This window comes from Arvicanthis niloticus, chromosome 15 (genome assembly GCF_011762505.2).
Source record: "Arvicanthis niloticus isolate mArvNil1 chromosome 15, mArvNil1.pat.X, whole genome shotgun sequence".
NCBI lineage: Eukaryota > Metazoa > Chordata > Mammalia > Rodentia > Muridae > Arvicanthis > Arvicanthis niloticus.
Genome location: NC_047672.1, coordinates 62,574,998 through 62,595,146, shown reverse-complemented (window position 1 = coordinate 62,595,146; position 20,149 = coordinate 62,574,998). Strand labels below are relative to the sequence as shown.

Genomic DNA, 20,149 nt, shown 5'->3' with positions numbered 1-20,149 from the left:
AATGTGAGATCGAAAGGACTGGCATGAGCTTGCCACCCATCAGACTCTAAACCAAAGAACACGGGCATGGCTGACAGGAAGTAATGGAACGCCTTGCTTTAAAAGCACCTTTATTGACTGCTCTCAAGGGACTTGTTGGGAAATATAAAGGAGCTGCCTATTCACAACAATTAGACCCTTGTCTCACTTCCTGAGCCTATTCATTTTCTGCAATGCAGTTGAAATGTCCCAAGAAATACTCATTCATTCTCAGAAGAGTTTTTGCAAACAAGATACACTTTAAAAAGCAAATCTGTCTCAATGTTGCTTAACATTCTAAAACATCAAAGGATATCCATACTAGAGGCTCCTCAAAAGGCCTTATCAAACAATCCACCTCACGGAAGGGAGCATTGAGGGCCGGAAAGTTAGTCCAACTGTGCAAGAACATACAGCTAATAATTACAGAGTTACGACCGCAGCCAGAATCTTTTTACTTCAAAGGGAGGTGTAATGGGAAATATTTCTTAACATCAAACTTTTGATATAGAAACTACAATTACTGATTTAGAAATATCACCTAGAGCAATAGAAATTTATTTTGAAACTGTTAGTATATTCTTTTCTTAAAACCTGGATCACAGAAATATTTTTTCCCATTGATGACAAAACAAACATTGTGCTTGGTGCAAGTCCATCTGAAAACATTTTCTCAAGAATTAAAGTCACTGTCATAATAAACAGTACTGGATCAGCTACAGCTTGCACTCATTAAATAGCCGCAATAGTTACTCTGTTAGTATACGACTATATATTAGGTTCTGTAATTCTACTTAAGCTCATGACAGACATACCAAGTATTTAATCCAAGGAGTCCTTTCAACAGTCCAAAATTCACAGAATCAGAACATACAGCTATTTTTATTTTTAAAATAATTATGAATAAAGAAATAATTATAGTGACCAAGGAAATATTTACTGACTTACAAGAAAATATTTAAGCAAAATTAAAATAATTTAATATAATTTTAACATAATAGAAATTGTTATTTTATGATTCAATAGGTAATGTACTTGCTATAGACCATGACAAGGACCTGCTTACATCCCTAGCATGTGTAAAACATGGCTGTGGTAGCACACAGCTCTAACCTAGCACTGGTGGACCAGTGAAAGGCAGATGCCCAGAGCTAGCTGGCCAGCCAGTACAGCCCAATCCCTGAGCTCAACCACAATGAGACACTCTGTTTCAAAAAAAGTAAAGCAGAGGCTGACAAAGGAGAATACCCAGCATCAACCTCTGTCCTCCTTGCATACACATGTATGTTCTTCCATATACAGTCACACATATGAACATGTAAACATTGATATCCCTCTACATACACAATGCCTAGAAAAAGAATAGCTTCTGTAGCTAAAAAACAAAAAAAAAAAAATGAGTGTAGAAAAAATTATTTGTGATTTATAGTCTGAACCAAATAGCCACCTGATGAACGTAACCAGAAATGAAATAAGCCAACATTGCTCCACAAGAAAACTGTGAAAAGCAAAGAAACAATATTAACTTGAACACAGTAAGTACCATTGGGGGAGGCTTTCTTTTAACATTGAAAGATGCAGTTAACGCCCTCCAAATGTTAGGAGGCAGAAAGTGAAAGGGCCAGGGGGATTAGAAACAATTATATGAATGTTCCTTAAAAATCGAATTCTAGAATATGAAAAGCCTTACAAAGAACTCAAAGAAGATGTTGTTGTCCACGTACTGGTACTCAAAGAAGACGTAGCCTGACTTCTTAAGGTGCACAGCATAGATCAGAGACACAGTGCAGTCATCACGGTTAGACTCTATATAGTTCCCACGAGGAAGCCAAGAAGAACTGTGAAAACAGAACCAAAAGCTTTGTGTACAAGCTCAAAAACCTCTTCTAGACAGGCTCCCCTGACCAAGTGATTTAACTAGGAGTAGATTCCATGGGCCAAAGTGGATAACACGAGCTTTGCTGGAATTCAGTGGTTCAACTCCACTATTTGGATTTGGATTTGGATTTAGACAGAGAAGTTTGGATTATTTGATAAGGCCTTTTGAGGAGCTTCTAGTATGGATATCATTTGATGTTTTAGAATGTTAACCAACATTTAGACAGATTTGCTTAATTTAAATTACTTTTCATTTTAATTAAAATGATTACAACATTTCTCCCCTTTACTTTCCTCCCTCCAACTCCTCCTATGTCATTCCCCTCCAGCCCCTCCCACGTGCATCTCCTTAATCCTTCTCAAATTGCCCCGAGAACAATAACACCGATAGACATGGAAGGAGTTCATGTGCAAGAACCTACAATCAACTAACTACTACTGAGAGAAGAAGACCTAAGCTTCTCCAGGGATGAGCTCTAATTGGTTATCCACTACTGAGTAGTCAGCCCTGAAATCATACACATACAAGAAACAATAAAAAGATTCATCAGGTTGTATTTCTCTCTCTCTCTCTCTCTCTCTCTCTCTCTCTCTCTCTCTCTCTCTCTGTGTGTGTGTGTGTGTGTGTGTGTGTGTGTCTATACAGTAACTATAAAAAAGGTTTATTTTTATAGTATATGACATGAAATCTTTGTAAGACTACATGATCAATTTGGTATAAATTTTGTGTTTTGTCTACCAAAACTAAAATCACTAATATTAAGATTCAGAGCCTCAAGTAGAGTTACTTTTTTAAACAACATCTTAGTTTGACTTATACACACACACACATGCACACACACACATGAGGTCTATGTAAAAGTGCTATTAAATGTTAAATATTTAGATTATATATAAAGATATACTGTAGTTGGCCTCTTAAATTGTTGAAGAAGTCATTTGAAAGAAGCCAAAGCCTTTGCAACCACTTAATGCTGTATTTCCTAAAGCATTCTAAGAGGCTTTTTGAAAGCAGTGGTTATTTCAAACAGAACACTGGTATGTGTTGGGGTTTACAACATTCTTCATACTATCTAACAGAGGCACCAAGGAAAGGAAAGGAAAGGAAAGGAAAGGAAAGGAAAGGAAAGGAAAGGAAAGGAAAGGAAAGGAAAGGAAAGGAAAGGATGTACATTGCTGTTCTAAGCATAACAATTTATAAGACAAAAACCTGTCTACACTACAATCAGAATCCACACTGTAATGTGCAGTCTTCAAAACCTAGGATTAGCCAAGATATCCTAACACAACAAATCACCAAGCAGAGCAGGAAAAAAAAAAACCCATGATAAATAACACAGTTTCAAACTTTAAATTTCTAATTATTAAACATCATTAAAACAATAAAAAAGTCAAAACCACAGACCTGAAGAATATATTATAAACATACACATATGTATATATGTTGTACAGTAAGTATTGCATAGATACACACATATAAATTTCATGTCCCTAATGTATAAAGGACTTCTTGAGCCCAGTAATTAAGTCATCATTATGACCCAATTGATTAAAAATAAATAAAGAGAATGTAAATGCCAGATGGTTGGGGAGCAGAAGAATATAATATTCAACTGAAGTTTGTGTTCAAAAAATTATTGTATTAAAGAAGCTACATTGGAAGGGGGGCTGATTATCATGGATTGTTCTTGATAAATAGGCTAGACTAACTAGAAAAAAATGTGAATATTTAAGTTCACCAAAGCAATGACCTGGTGTCCCATCACATGCTTCTTGGGCCTTACTCTAAGGTATTGTATGCAAGCATGAAGCTATGCTTTGTCAAGTCCACATCCAAATCAACTTAAACTGTCAGTTTAAGAGGTCTGAACATTGGTGGTGGCTCTGTAACAGTTACTTTTGTTTGTCAAAGTGATTAGAGTCAAGGAAAGCTTAAAGCATGCCTTTGGGTGTGTCTGTGCAAGCTTTATCAGAGACTATTCAAGAATTAGGCTTTTTGACCTAATAAATTCATGAATGGATTCTAATTCTGAATAGACCATTGAGAGGTATCACAGGTAGGGAAGGTTGGAAGAGAAGCCATGGTAGTCCATGATTAATTACTTAAGGCATGTTCTTGGAAGCTGTATCTTGTCCTGGCTCCTATTTGTTACCGATCTGTTGTTCTGCTTGCTGTTTGCTGAGTGTTGAGCAGCCGGGCCTTCCCACCCCCAACCTTCACAGAGTGGACTAAGACCCTAAGCAAAACAAGTCTTTGCTCCCTTTGGTTGTTTCTAAGTATCTTTGCAAGAAAAGTAATCAATGCAGCCTTGATGCAGTGTAGAGTCAGGGGAGCTGAGACCTCAGGAAGGGATTAATACTTTTCTCACTAAACATTTCTCTCTTCACACATGGCAGCCTGTACCTTCATTTGGACTGTGGTTTGAAGATCTATAAAGCCCTCACCAGATGTTAACACCATGCTCTTCGGCCTGCAAAACTTAACTAAATAAATCTATTTAAAAACTCCCCAATCTCAGGTGTTCTAAAATAAAAATTCATAGTCTAAGAAACACAAACACACACACACACACACACACACACACACACACACACCCTTCATTCTCCAAAAAGGAAAATAAATCATTGCCACTCAGCTGACAGAGAACAGGAGAAGACTGGAGTAAAGAAAGGATATTGTGTGCTGGAAGAAGGAGGGGGTGGGGAGAAGCCAAGAAACACATCTATATCTATTAGCTCAGCTAAACAATGATGAAGACTTTTGGTGCTGGAGGAAGCATTCTTGTTAGAAGGCAGCCAGGGTGTACCCACTTTACTACCTCAAATTTGATTTTTCTAAACACAGTGACATTCACGAAGTGTTGCATAGTCAATGCACAGAACAGAAGGGAATGCAGTGCATCTCAAAAATAATACAATAAATATTTTTTTTCCAAGACAATTTAACATTTCTGCAATGCTGTCATATACAAAGCTAGTGATCACAAGAACCTTCCCATCTTGGCTCCTTAACCCCTCTCCCAGAAAATAATCAGCGTCTAAACGAAGGTCAGATACAAGAAAAGAAAATACGCTTTTTCTTTTCTTGAAAAACTGAAGGAAGATTAGTAGAAACACTGCTGCCTAAGTTTAATTATAAATATAAGATAATGAACTCATTTTTCTAATAGCTCTATTGCATTTTGCACACATTCATTATCTTGTGAGGCCAATTATTTTCTCATTAAAAATTTAGCTATGGTTTTTGTAATGAGTGTCCAAAAAAGAAAAAAAAAATACCCTTCTACTGAGGTGCTCCCTGAGACTTAGAATAGGGCTCGTGAATCGAATCTACCAAGGTTGGTCACTCAATAATCAGTTGTTCTCTGAAGGGTAGGGGCTAAACTATCTGTGGATATAAACATAAGTATTTAAAATATAGTCAGAAATTACACTGGTTTGGGAAAGTGACAGTAATAAGTTCTTCTCTAAGGACCATGATCTCATCAAACATGAGCACTTCCTACAGCTAGTTACTAGCTACTAGTTAAATAGTGCCATTTACAATATGAGGCATGAATTCACTTCTATTGAGCAGGGCCTGAGTCCAGTCAGACAATTATTGACTTCCGTCAATATAAGTGCCACGATTACATTGTTAGACTATCTTACCATGCTAGTCATTGTAGTTCATAGGTTTACAGCTGGGTAAGGCTATTGATTGACTTCCTCTGCTGGCAGCTTCCATAGTGCCCTCAGATACTATAAAAGCTTGACCTTGGAGAGAAGGTGTCCAGGTCAGTTCCAGCTCAATGCCTCCAAGTCTAACGTGTATGATGTCTTCAGCAATCGATCTGAGCTTCAAGTTCTGAGAGGCAACCAAGGGCAATAGCAATAGCCTATGTTTGATGGGGGAAGGGCCTCTTAGACTTCCCTGACCGAAAATAAGAAAATAAAATGAAAATAAAACTTACAGGGAAATTTCTCATGCCTGGGTTTTTATTAGATATCGATGGCTCTTTGGAGGGAGGGAACTTTATAACCCAATTGATATAACTTCATTAAGTGTGTGTGTGTGTGTGTGTGTGTGTGTGTGTGTGTGTGTGTGTGTGTGTGTTTTAAATAAACATTTATTGCTGAAGAGGAAGTAAAAAGATTGTAATAGGCAGAGAACCAGGACATCTGCTGCACAGTAGCATCTCAGTGTACAAAAGGTAAGCTGTGCCCATGAAATCTCAACAATATGGCTGCCTATTCAATACCTGCGCCATGACAACATGAGTTAACATGACAATGTGGATGAAAGAAATATCTCAAGGCCTCATTCCTAGAAATTAATGGCTGCTCAAAGAAGCAAAGCCATTCTTTCTTAAGAGTGAGCCCCCATTAGACTATTCAATCCCAAATGTTCAGTCCTAAACACATACGTAGGTTTTATTGAATATTTTATTTATTTACATTTCAAATGTTATCCCCTTTCCCAGTTTCCCCTCCAGAAACCCCCTATTCCATCTTCCCTCCCCCTGCTTCTATGAGGGTGCTCCCCTACCCACCCACTCACTTCTGCCTCCCTGCCCTGGCATTCCCCTACAGTGGGGCATCCAGCCTTTCTAGGACCAAGGGCCTCTCCTCCCATTGATGTTTGACAAGGCCATCCTCTGCTATATATGTGGCTGAAGCCATGGGTCCCTACAGCACATACACATTTTAACAATGCTAAATGGATTCAGAGCCATGTATGTACGTATGTATGTATATATGTATGTATGTATGTTTGTGTATATATGTACATATATGAATATGTATATATACATAAATGAATTTACATGTCTATACTAATAATAATTAAAGACGAGAACATGTATAAAGGAGTTAGAGGGACACAGGTGGAATTAGAGGGAGGATAAAGTGTGGAAATTATGTAAATACAGAATTCCTTTATTAAATCCTTCCAATAAAAACTTTACAACCCTTTGTCCTGAGCTCATCTAAGATCCTCATCAGAACTAAAACTATCCTCAACTTTTTCTTGAAAAGAACAACTACAACTTTGTCAAGTCTCCAAAGACCAATGGTTCCTTTAGGGACTTACTTGTTACAGCCATCTGGCCTGCTGTCAGAAGGGCCCACCACAGTGTCCATGAATGTTGCAACGTTGGAAAATCCTGCCGGCAACTCATCCCATTCATCAAATTTGATGCCACTGCCCAAGGAGTAGGTGCCTTCTACACACTTACTGCATACCTGGTTCTTCATCTCTAGATACTCTCCAGAAGCACAGGAGAAAGCTGGAAAGCAGAAGAAGATAACACCATCATCACTGGCATCTTCCATCAACTTTGTCTCCTTCATGTTGTCAGCAGAATTATTTTTATAAAACTCTGATCACATCAGACTCTAAATCAATCCTTCCAGTGTTTTCATTATTGCTTTTTATACTCCACATTCTGCTCCAACCTATTTTACTCTGCTCACCTTTTGATCAAAACAAAATGCATATTAATCCACTCTTCTTCTGTGTCTTTTCTTTCCAGAGATGCTGGACAAATGATCTTCTCTCTCTGGACAATACTAGTTCCTATGTAAAAATGGCCATCTTCTTACAGATTACCCTACCTCACTCAACCCAGTCATCCATGCCATACTCCATGACCTGTAACAGTCTAGTCTCCACAGCACCGTACACTAAGATAGACAGACTACTAAAAAAGGGAAGTACCACTTCTCCACAGAAACAAGGGTCATTATTTTGGGATTCCTAGTTGTACATAGCACTGGTCCAGTGAAGAACAAAATAAAAGTTCACACCAGAGAACACAGCAGTAACTAAGCAACTTATCCCCATTCTGACTCCTTTTAAACATCTTCTATCTTTTCAATATTCACAGTGGCAACCTGACCATTTATACCAACCCCATCCATGTCTAATGCCAAGTTCTCTGCCTTTTGGGGAGTTGGATCAAGCCAGTAGTTTTGATGCTAAGTTATTATTCATTAAACAAACACAAATCAATGTTTCCAAAGTACATGGCCCTGTGAGGGGTGGAATTACATCTCGAGCCTGGAAACAGACTATCTAATCCCTTAATCAGGACATTAAAGAAATAAGAACAAAATAAAATGTCCAAATTAGCTGATGAAAAGAAATCTCCCAGCCCAGGAAGGCAGCAAAGCCTCACAGGCAGGCACAGTCCTCTCTTAATAAAGTGGAGGACTTAATCAGAAATGAAAACAAGCTGTCCTTGAAAAAAACTAATTAAAGAATTAGAGCTCAAACCCACACAGTCATCCACCTACTCACCCACTAAACTATCATAATGATTTTCTTTAGAAAAGCTTGACAATACTGCTCGGTGAACTTTTCACATTCAAATCAATATCCTAAAACAGAGTATCAGCAAAGATCAGGCAGAGAATAATGCATATCAAGTACGAGATCAAAATTATTCTGGAGACAGTGAAGGAAGACCATCTTGGAACAAGGATGTTATATCTTTTCTTAGTCTTGTGACACTGAATGCATTAATGGTCTCTTCAGATGTTTTGTTTCTGAGATAGCAACCACAGTAGCTGCCTCACAGGATTAAGAAAAATGAAATACAACACAAAGTAGTAAGCATAACTACACTGTCATACAATACATGCTCACCACAGGCTGCTAGTTTCAACATGAGAACAACCAGCAAAGAAATGAAGTTATGGAAAACAGCTTCTTTTAGTTTCAATGAGTTAGAATTTTCTAGTAAACTCAGATTCTAACAACAGTCCTCTAATATGACAACTAATGTCAGAAATAACAAAGCAACATGAAAAATTATCTTGAAAGACAATTTACTCTGAAATAAAAAATCAGCCTTTGAAACTGATTAGCAATTAATAAAGATATTTTATTTCACCTTACAGTTTATAATTCCTCATAAGGGAAGTTAGGGAAAGAACCCAAGGCAGTACCATGGTGGCAAGAACTGGAGCAGAGTCTGTGGAAGGGCACTGGTCACAGGCTTGCTCTCCATGCTGTTCTTAGTTTGCTTCATTATAGAACCCAGGACCTCCAGCCCAGGGATGACACCACCCACAATGGGCTGTATTCTTCTACGTCAATCAATAGTAATAAAAAATGTCCTATAGGCATACCTACAATCCGATCTGATGGAAGCAATTCCTTATTTGAGGTTTCCTCTTTCCAAATGACCCTAGCTTATTCCAAGCTAACAAAAAGCTAACTAGTACATCAGGCCTATAAATTATTGTGAAAGTATTAAGTGTATGAATTTGAGGGTTATGAATAAATTATGCAAAAACAGAACCCATAAATCATGAGTATTGACTGGATTTTCAATGAACTCAGGAAGGAAGAAGCTATTCTGTACATAACCCAAGTAAGAAAACTGAACCACAGTATATTTAAATACTCACATTACCCAGCTAGCTACCCAGTCAACAGACAGCATAAATACGATTCAGTCTTGCTTGCTTGATCCTAAAATTACTACCTTACTTTAAAGAAACTGCAAGTGACACAATGACAGGGACCAAAGAGAAACAATTCTAACTAATTCAATACCATCTTTCACATCACCTTTCATTCTCTATCAGCTGTTACGCAATGCTCACCTGCCCCATAAAATAATAATTAATTTTCACTCTCATATGTTATGGCGCACTTCATATATTAAACCTAAAACATATATTTGGGGAATATTTTAGCAAGCTCCTAACTTCTATAAGTCTAATAACTGTGTTTATGAATGGAAGATAAAAGTACTATCTGCCTCAAAAAATTATGGGAATAGGTAAATGGAGCATTGTTCAACATGCCTGGCATGTGTTACAAATAATTGTATTGGACACTACTCATATCAGGAAGCTATAAATAATAACACTGCCACTAGGTTGATGATACCTTGACTCTACAGAACAACTATGCAGTCTAAGTTTAACAGGTATGTGACCTTGACAGGCACATGTCAAAGGAGGAACTACACATCCTGATTAAAATGTAGTTAATTTCACGAGATTATACTGAGAGTTAGCAATGCCTACACCTCTGCTAGCCCTTATTACATTTGCTTTTCTGATACTCTCAAAGCATCATTCATTTTCTCTTTCAACACTGGTCTTGGCTTTCAGGCTTTGATTGGACTCCATGGCACACAATCTCACTGATTGCATTCTTTGTTTTGTTATTTTGTGTCTTGTTTATTTGTGTTATTATAGCAGGATAATTTAATTAGGCCAGGTGGTAGAAATTACTTTGTATATTTGCTGCTGTACAGTTTGGTTACATTTCATTTTAATTAATTGGTCATTTCCAAAGTTAAAAATGAGCTTTTGTAACAATCTTGAAATTCTAAAATAATTGAATCAAATTGACAGCAAATTCTGGAGTTTTGGAAGAAAGAATATGTTAGTTTTCATTGCTTGGACAAAATATCTAAGCAAAACAAATTAAAGAAGCTTGGATTGATTTTGGCTCGCTTCCACAGGTTTTGGTCCATCATGGTAGGGAGAGCATGACAGAACAGATTTCATCACATCTTGGTGGCCAATAACCTATTGAAAGATACTACCCACACCAGGGATATGTCTTCTCTCTTCCCACAATTCTCTTTGGAAATATTATCAGTCCCACCCAGACTACACTTGGATAATCCGCTAGAAACTTCTCAATTTAATCACACTTAGAACAGAAGGCAGGGGGTGATGGTGGATGGAGAAGAGGAAAGACAAAACCACACAGACAGTGACAGGCACAAAGACTCAGAGATACAGACAGACAGACAGAGACAAAGACACATAGGTAGAGACATTCTTGTCTAAGGTTGCTACTATTTATCAGTGACCTTGATCTGGGATTTCAGAGTACTTTACCATAGCAGCAACAGGAAGAGCAATATTTAACTCAACCCCGTAAATATTTAACGTAACCCTGTGCTTACCCAGAAGTCTATGCGCTCACTTACCATTCTTTTCCTTGGCTTCTGCTTCTGCTTTCCAGACATCTATTTCTACAACAGTGTCTCTGAGAGGGCCCAAACACATGCGCAAAGACCCAGATATGGAAAACATTATATTAGTCTGTCACCAAAAGACAAAACCATGGGCAGCTTTCTTGACCCTACAAGTTTCTGTTTTCTTACATCCCATTGGGAATACCCCATCCTCTTCCTCATGGGTCTGCTTATGGGGAATCAGTTTTGTTTTAAAAAATTAAAGTCTCTGTGGAAAATAGAGTGTGATATTAAAAAGTCAAGACGTTACATTGATTACGCAAGTAAAATGTGCCAAGAAAGAGTTATTAAATTGAATTGTTTATAAGCTGACTATCTTCTGTGATCTATGTCCTTCAATAAAAGTCTATTTTTTCATTTTTTTATCACAGAGCCTCTGGTTTAGTTTTTTTTTTCCATCTAGAGATCTTGTGTTTCAGAGGACTATGGCCATAAATTACATGTATTCATAAATCATTTATTTTTCCTATTTTCATTCCAATTATTTCATTACTAAAATATGATTTCTGGGCCATAAACATCAGTAGGAGTAGCTATAAAAGAAATTTCAATTTGCTTGTTTAGTGAGATGTTGACAATACAATGAGCCTACGTAATCTTATTATAGGTATCACAATAACAAGCTTAATTTAAGCTGCAAGTACTTTTTAGTACTTAGCATTTGACAGACACAAATTAGGCACTGGGGATATGGTAGCAAATAAGAAGACAGGATTAATTCTGTCTCTATGCGTACAATAGCCTGGTCTTCCTCAAAATCAGTTTTAGCTACATCTCATTTCTCTGAGCTTAAACTCATAAAACCCCATCTCATCTGTGAAACTAAGTTAATACCTAAACATATTTAATTATATATTTGCGGGAAAATGTTAAATCTAGAATCAAGAAGCATTGGCATAATGACTGTCCTTCAATCGATTTGTCTTGTTTAGTAAAATAAATACTGTCAGAGCCGTAGTCACCATTTTTCCTGTACAAAGAGACCTTTGTGATTGTTAATAGTCACAACAATAGATAAAGGGCTGAAGCAGGGAGAGAGTGACTAGTTAGAGGACCTAAAAGAACACTTTGTTTCCATCTCTAATTTAACCACCTGATTATAGTCATCAAATAATCAATACTTAGTTGTCTACTAGGCTTGTAATCACAGTGCTCCTAGGGAAGTGAGAAGAGGAAGAGGTGTCTGGGAGAAAATGAACTGCATTCTCAGCCCATAGTGCCTTGCATCCTGCTGACCTCAGAACCAGCAATGAGGACAGCACTTCCTCACTCTCCCGATCAGATCTTATCTGTGCAATTCCTATGCAGAAAAAAAAAAAATAATGCTCCCTCACTCTCTCATTCTGCAAAAATGAGAAAGTAGCCAAGTCATCACAATGAAACAGGCTATCTCTTGCCATTCCTCTGATTCCCAGGATGCTAGCTTCCCTTGGCTTAAAGGGAAAGCTTGTCCCTTTTAACTAATGACAGTCCACTTATCTTAAGAAGACATTTTCCTCCAAGGAGGGCTGGCAGCGAACTGTCAATTGCCTGTCATGTTCAATTTAAGCAGGATGAGAATCACAGAAGACAACCTATCCAGGTTCTGTGAATAGAATTTGTTCACCAAGAACAACTGCGCCAAAAGCATTAACAAGCTATAATAGTACTACACTATAATTTGCAAGTTATTGGTTTTAAGCCCTGATTTGATTACATATAAAAATGAATCTGTGATAGCTAACAATCCTCTTCTATCAGGATGATTACAGGACTTTTGAGATCTTGCAGCTGTTCCAGGAGTATCTGTACCTGCACAACACTGTCCGCCTCTCTTAACGTCTTTGCAGGCTCTCACAATACAGGCTCTCACAATAGGCTCTATCCAACAGAATCTGTCTCCTGCTTCACAAGGGTGAAATGCTTGGAACCATGATGCTAGAAGAATTTACTACAATGAAATTAAGAAAGTCTCTGTTTCCACTTAAAGCAAAAAAGAACAGCATTAGGAAAAGCTCTGCCCTGGAAGTCAAAAGATGAGTTCTAGATCTAGTGTGGCCACAAAGCTACTTGAAATAATGTGCAGTTACCATGCAAGCAGAAGGTACATGGCTAAATGATCAGAACTGGACTTCCAAAATCAAATCCTACCAATAATGAATTCTAACTTCCCATTAAGAGAAAGTGTGGATCATGCAGCTGGAATTTCTAAGATTTTAGTTGTGAATGCCTTAGAGAAAAAATATTCACCTCTCACTGTATGAAAATGAAAGTTAGTCAAGAGATCCACAAAGATACATTAATAAAACCAATTCTGGCTGACCTTTCAACTGCCATTCTAAGGATTATTTAGTGAAGTATTGCCTCTCCTATCTGAATGCTGATTGTCACAACACATCTCCTTTACACACATCCTCATATGGTCAAGTCAGGCATAATTCCTGAACCACAAGACCTATCAATCAAAGAAACGGAGCAGGGTAAAACAGCAGACAATCCTCGTTAAATTGGCAGAATACCTAAATGATTCCATTCTTTTTAAAGTAAGCAAAGGTAGTTTTCATCTTTAAAAGAATGAAAAATGCAAAGGTATCCTACTATGGTTTACTCACTTTAATATTTTATCAGGAAGAGGACAATGTCATCACAGTTCATTGAGAACAAGATGACCTAAGGTTCAGAAGAAGAAAAAGAGACAGAAAAGAAGGGAGGGGAGGGGAGGGAGGCAAGAAGGGAAAGAGAGAGGGGGTGGAGGAAAGGCGAGAAAAGAGCAATAATAGCAAAGGGACAGGAAGGAAAGTGTTGAGAGAACTTGGTGGGTCATCAAAAGAGGCAAAGCAACACATCTGTGAAATTGTTTTTCTCAGCCCTGTTTATGCCCCAACACTCTATCTCTGGGCACTTCTGTCCTTAGAAAGTGCCTGTCATCTTCTCCCTCCTGAGAGCCCCTCCAACCAACTGCAGTGTTGGGAACTGAGTTCCCTCCCTTCCTTGGGAAACCTTTTATTCAGATAAGCTCCCTTAACCACAGCCCTCATCACACATTACTATTGCCATGGGTCCGGTTCTGGCTGTTCTCCATAGTTTTTTTTTTTTAATCCCTTCTCTTAAAGTTGTCATCCACTCCAGCTTCTCCTGCCACTTGTTGGATCCTGAGTACACTCAAGGTCCCACCTAGAAATGAACACCAGCATTCCTACACCAAGCCTCCTGAGAACAAGGTGATCCTATCTTGGTCCACACAGAATGAATTCTTAGAAGTCTGATTAGATATTTGTGTTTCACCAACAAAACCCAATATCCTATGAGACTGAGTTAGGAACACCAAAGTGATTCAGTTGATAGAGTACTGTAGAATTCTAGAATCTTCTTAAGAGTCATTAGAGGATTCCAGCTGTCTTTCAACAGCTTATTCTACATTGCAAAAAAAAAAAAAAATGAAATTCTAAATGGAGAATTTCTATAGATAAAAACTCTGCCTATTTTTTGATGTTTGTTAAATAAGGAAAGCATGTGCTATATATAAAGCATTTATATGCAAGGCACAATTAACCAGACTAACTCTTTATATAAAGGACATTACTATAAACTTTCTCAATGTTCTACAGTTAGTCTCTATTCTTTCTAGAAAATGCATACAAATAAAAATAAAGCCTACAGAGATGTTTAGCCAACTTAAATAACCCACAAAAGTATATCTAAGCCTTGAGAGCTAATCTTCTCAAAATTCCATTTTATCTATCATATATATCAATTTTTACCAAGAATGAGATATTAGGAAAGCACATACTCCTCAAGGAGAGATGAACAGGGGTCTGGTGTGCACTGTGCCATGTTCCAAAGGGGCAGAACCATGGGGTTAAGAAGATAATTTTAGCTGGGTGGTAGGGGTGCACGCCCTTAATACCAGCACTAAGAAGACAGAGACAGATGGATCACTGTGAGTTCAAGGCCAGCCTAGTCTACAAAGTGAGTTCCAGGACAGCCAGGGCTACACAGAGAAACCCTGTCTCAAAAAACAAACAAACAAAAAGATGGTCTCAGTGCTGGGACTCTGTCTGGTTTGAACCTGTGCAGGTCTTGTGCATGCTGTCAATCTCTGAGAGTTCATGTGTCCATCAGTTTTGTTGTGTCTGGAAGATGCTGCTTTCTTGGCTTTATCCACCACCTTTCACGCTTATATTCTTCTTTACCCCTACCTTGCCACATAGTTCCCTGAACCTTGAGGGTAGGGATTTGATAAAAACAAATCAATCACATTCCAGGGGTTGCTCAACACAAAATGAACTTCGTGTGTGTGTGTGTGTGTGTGTGTGTGTGTGTGTGTGTGTGTGTGTGTTAGAGAGAGAGAGAGAGAGAGAGAGAGAGAGAGAGAGAGAGAGAGAGAGAAAGGAAGGGGAGGGGTAGGAGGAGGGGAAAGGAGGAGGAAGGGGAGAGGGAGAGGTAGAGGGAGGGGAGAGTGACAGGGACAGTGAGGGGGAGGGGGAAGGGGAGGGGAGAGGGAGAGGGAGGAAGAAAGGAGGAAGAAAAAGTTTTGTTTGGTATTTTGTCTTATATTTTTTTTCTTAGTTTTTCTGTTTTTTTTTCTTTTTCATTTTTTCTTTTCAGAGAGAGATAAAGAGAGAATAAACATGAAGTTAGGTGGGCAGGGAAATGGGGAAGATCTTCAAAGCGTTGGGGGAGATGAAAGAATAAGATCAAAATAAATTTTAATAAAAGTGGTCCATGTCCTCAACTGTCTGGTGTCCAATTTTAGTTCTGACTGTGACCTAACTGTGTTTGCAGGCTTTACTTCAGCTCTTCTGTTTAAAACATTTCAGAAGATGCAACAGAAGCTGATTTTATGGCTGTCGTGATAACTAAATAATTTAGGTCATGCACATCTAGCATTTAAATTTGTGTCTGCCACACAACAAAGATTATTTACTCTTAGTACGAATTGTATTTTTTAGCTCATAACCCCTGAACTTGTGGCTGTCTTTAGGTTGAAATCCATTGTCCTTGGCATGTCCCAGAAGACTGTGGCGTTTACCAGAATCTCTGACTCACCCACATTTCCCTTGAAAGTGAACCATGCAGTCCTCACAGAGGACTCAGGAAAACCCAGATCCACTCCATTCAGCATGTATCCCTATGCCCCAGGAAGCTACTTTATGTCACCAAGATGAAGAACTTTAGCATCCACTTGGGGGGGGGGGGAGGAGGGGGTCCTCAGCTAATTAACATGGCTGTCACCAAATATATGGAGCTCAAATCCCGTTATAGCCCTAAATCAGAATACATGTTTCTCCCACATGAACCAACAAGAGATTAATAGCTTTCTAAGGTTGATCAGCTGGTAATTGATGGCTCTGAGCTTGAAGCTTACATCTGCTTCACCTTGAGGCATTTGATGCCATCGAGTACCTTCTGGCCTTGGTGAGGTCATCCTGGATAACACAGTTCCCCACCCTTCACACTTTTTCTGCAGTGGCTTTATTTACTTCTTCCTTTCTGAAACAAACGTCTCTGAAAAACATGGAAACTTTCACAATTTTCTATCCTTCTTGTCAGTAAACATAAGGGATATTTAATAAATGTTTCTTCAATGAATGAATTAAAGCTCAATAAAAATTACAAAGTATTTTTCCCAGGGACAAACGAGTCAGAACTGAGGTTAAGCTATCAGACACCAGTAAAAGTCATTATCAAGACAGCAGTGTAGGGCTGTTGCAATGGAAACCTACAAAGAAATTACAGAAAATGCATTAAACCATAGCATAACTAACTTCCTTCCTATAAAATTTACTGTTAGCCAAGTATGATATTTTCCCTCTAAGATTTGAATGGATGGTAGCAAAATGCAATTGCATATGTATGGTATACATAGTGATGCTGTGATGTAATGTACTAGGCAAAATGTGAATTAAACTAATTAACATATCTCTTACTCCAGATAATCAGTGTTTATTCCTCGTGACTAAATGAAACTTTATGCATCTTACTAACATGTTCCCACTCTACTCCCTGCTTCTGTTACTTAGATTTCTCAAGTAAGTGAGGGTGTGGTGCTTCTCTTTCTGCTTCTGTAGTGTCCTTCATGATTCCCTGAGCATAGCGACTTCCAGATCACCCACACTTTTAAAAATGACATAACTCGTAACTTTCTGAAGACAGTATAGAATTCCATTGCGAACATAGATGGCATTCATTCTAAAGCCAAGACATAAGCCAGGTACAGAACTATAGTCTTTTAAGTCAAGATAGATGACAATGGTCTTTTTATTGACAATATTGGACTGGGTATTAGGTCTGTCTTGTACCTTACTATTACAAATTGGTAATAGTTGTGCTCTAATTATATTTTGAGAGAAAGTTTTTTCTTTTATTCTAACAGAAAAGATGATATTGATATAAGTCGCTACCCAGGGACTACTCTTGACCTATCCCTCCCCCTTCATGGTTGCTAGCCTCTCCCTTCCTCTTTCTCTCTCCTTCCCTTCCTCTTTCCTTCTCCCAGCTCCACCTCCTCTTCTACTGCCCAATCACCAAGCTCTACTGCAATACAATGTAGCAGAATAAATATCCTGCTACATACATTTTTATTATCTTTTTTTTTGTTTTATTAATTTTTTTTGAAACAGGATAGTACTTGGTACCTTAGGCTGCTCTGGAATGCTTATGTAATCCAGACTTGCTGCAAATTCAAGGAGATCTTCCTATTTCAGCCTTCCAAGTACAGGTACCACACACATGAATCACACATATACACACATTAATTTCTTAAAAGATATATATGTGTGTGTGTGTGTGTGTGTGTGTGTGTGTGTATAAGTGTACATGCTTCTGTACAGATGAATGTACACATATGTGTGTAGATATATATGTCTTTATTCCTGCATGGAGACCAGACAAGGGCATGAAGTATACTCTTTCAGTCTCTGCTTTGCTCCTTTGAAGCAGGTGTCTCTCTGAATCTGGGGCTTATGTTTTCTCAGTTAGGTGCTGAGATCCTCACGCCTTTGCCCTACCAGGAACTGGACACTGGTTTGTTTTGTAGGTGGAGAGATCTAAACTCCAGTCATTATGACCACAGAACCACAGTTCTTCACAATTAAGCAGTCTTGCATGCCTTTCCATTAATGTTTTGATAATTAAATTGATTCATTAGCAATCATGAATAATGACACAATAGACACCACTAGTCAGGTACCCTTTGATGTAATGGTTTCAAAATCTTAGGATATGTTCCCAGAAGTGGGATTGCTGGATCACGTGATCATTTTGCCTTCGGGATTTAAAAAATGTTATTAGTGTGTATTAATTACACAAAATAGTAGGTTTCTTTGTGACATTTTCATAGCAATATATAACATACTCTTTTCTTGTGTATTTCCCCATTACTAATGCTTGCCTGCTTCTCAACTCTTGTCCCCTTAATGCTTCACATCTCAGAGAAAATACGTGATTCTTACTTTTCTCTCACTGTGGGTTGTATTATTTAACATGAGTCTATCCAGTTCTATCTCTCTTCCTTCCTCATAGTTGAGTAAGAAACAACCCAATACTACTTTCTTTAATTGCTATGCTAATTTACATTTGTTCCAACAGTATACAAGGGTCTATTTTTCTCTATAGCTTTTGTATTTATCTTTTATTGATTAATAGTAGCCATCATGAAAGGTATGAATAACATATTCCCTATGGCTTTTACCATAGTTCCCTGATCCTAGATATGATAGACAACTCTACATATAGTTGTCAACCATTTATATCCTTTTTGGGAAATATTATATACGTGTGTGTGTGTGTGTGTGTGTGTGTGTGTGTGTGTGTGTGTGTATTCAGGACATTTTCTAATATTTTTAACTTTGTGTTTGCTTTATTTTGATATTGGATGTTCTAACTCCCTGTGTACTTGGTATCATAAACTCTCCATTAGCCTTGCAAATATTTTTTCCAATTCTGTAGGTTGCCTCCAACCCAATATGTTTTGTACTGTGCTGTTCTTTAGTTTGTTATGTTTTGGGTTTGCCTCTGAGCTTTAGAGTCAAATGTAAAATAATCCCAGTTCAGCCCAAGAATACATACTCTTTCCTCTATGATCTTCTTATAGTTTACTTCCAAGTCTAAAGTTTAAATCCTTCATCCACTCTGAATATGATGTATGATAAAGGTTCTTTTTTATTCTTTTGAATGTAGATACTCTCTTTTCTAATACTTTATTGGCAAGACTGTCCTTCCCTATAGTGTACTTCTGGCACTCAAAGGTCCCAAGCTACAGCCATGGAGCCCAGTTCTTTAGCAGCAGATAATAATTGAATAGTTGTGGGGTCCTCTTTCCAGTAAGTTCAAACATCTTTGCCTGGGACACTCTCTTGAACCAAGTAAGCCATTTCATCAGTTGTCTTCATCCTGAAGACGAAGAGGCCCCCAAGGTCTGCAGCCATAATGCTGTTTGCATCTTCCCATGTTCCCACTCTGGTGGGGTGGGGGGGGTCAAACCACCAGGGATTCTTTATGACCTTTAACTAGAGTCTCAGCTGGTGATTGTTTAGATTCTGTCTGCCAAGGGATCTAATCTGAACTGGAGAACCTTCCAGGTTACCTGTGTTTACACATCGTCCTTCCTTTGGGTATTGATTTCATTCTATTATAGTTAAAAAAAAATACATGAAAAGATTTCAGTCATTTCCATTCCAACAGATTCCATTCCAAATGCCAAGCCTAACTATATAAAAGTTGAGTTGAATAAGTTTTGGATCTGGTTAGTTTTAGTGTGTGAAATTTTTATTTATTTACAAATTTTTACAATAAAGTTTCTAAAATTAAAAAAAAAACTACGTATTTTGCAACTTAGCATGTGAGCATTCCTTCAGAATATTCAACATGTGTCTAAGAAGAATATGTATCATGATGCAACCGGATACAACACTCTATCTGTTTAGCCCCTCTAGCCTGAGGACTCTTGAAATCTACCTTTGCAGGCAGTTTCCTTTTGGGGAAGTCTTTCATTACTATAAGTAGAACACAGATAGTGAAATAGTCTACTATTATTGTATTGCTTGTACTTATCTTTTCAAATGTGTCAATGTTTACTTTAAATACTTAGGGGCTCTCATGTTAAGTATATTTATAGTTTTTCTATCTTGTTGATTGGCTCATAACTATGTTGCTATCTCTGTTTTTCTCACACATGCAAAAACAACTTTCCTTTTGCCTCTACAAGTAAGTGAATATCTGTCTAATACAACTGCACATTTAATTAACTGTGTATCTCTCAGAAATCATTAGATATGAGTCAT

General features: G+C 37.9%; 1 protein-coding gene across 2 annotated transcripts in view; it reads right to left on the bottom strand.

Annotated features, from left to right (window-relative positions):
- Positions 1–20,149, bottom strand: part of Elapor2 (endosome-lysosome associated apoptosis and autophagy regulator family member 2) — a 173,573-nt gene that overhangs the window by 64,577 nt on the left and 88,847 nt on the right. For both annotated transcript variants that reach the window (XM_034519483.1, XM_034519482.2), the window contains 2 exons: positions 6,968–7,163; positions 1,709–1,856 (listed from right to left, as the gene is read on the bottom strand). In XM_034519483.1, the coding sequence (XP_034375374.1) occupies positions 1,709–1,856; positions 6,968–7,131 (312 nt within the window). In that variant the 5' untranslated portion in view covers positions 7,132–7,163. The remainder of the gene's footprint in view (positions 1–1,708; positions 1,857–6,967; positions 7,164–20,149) is intronic.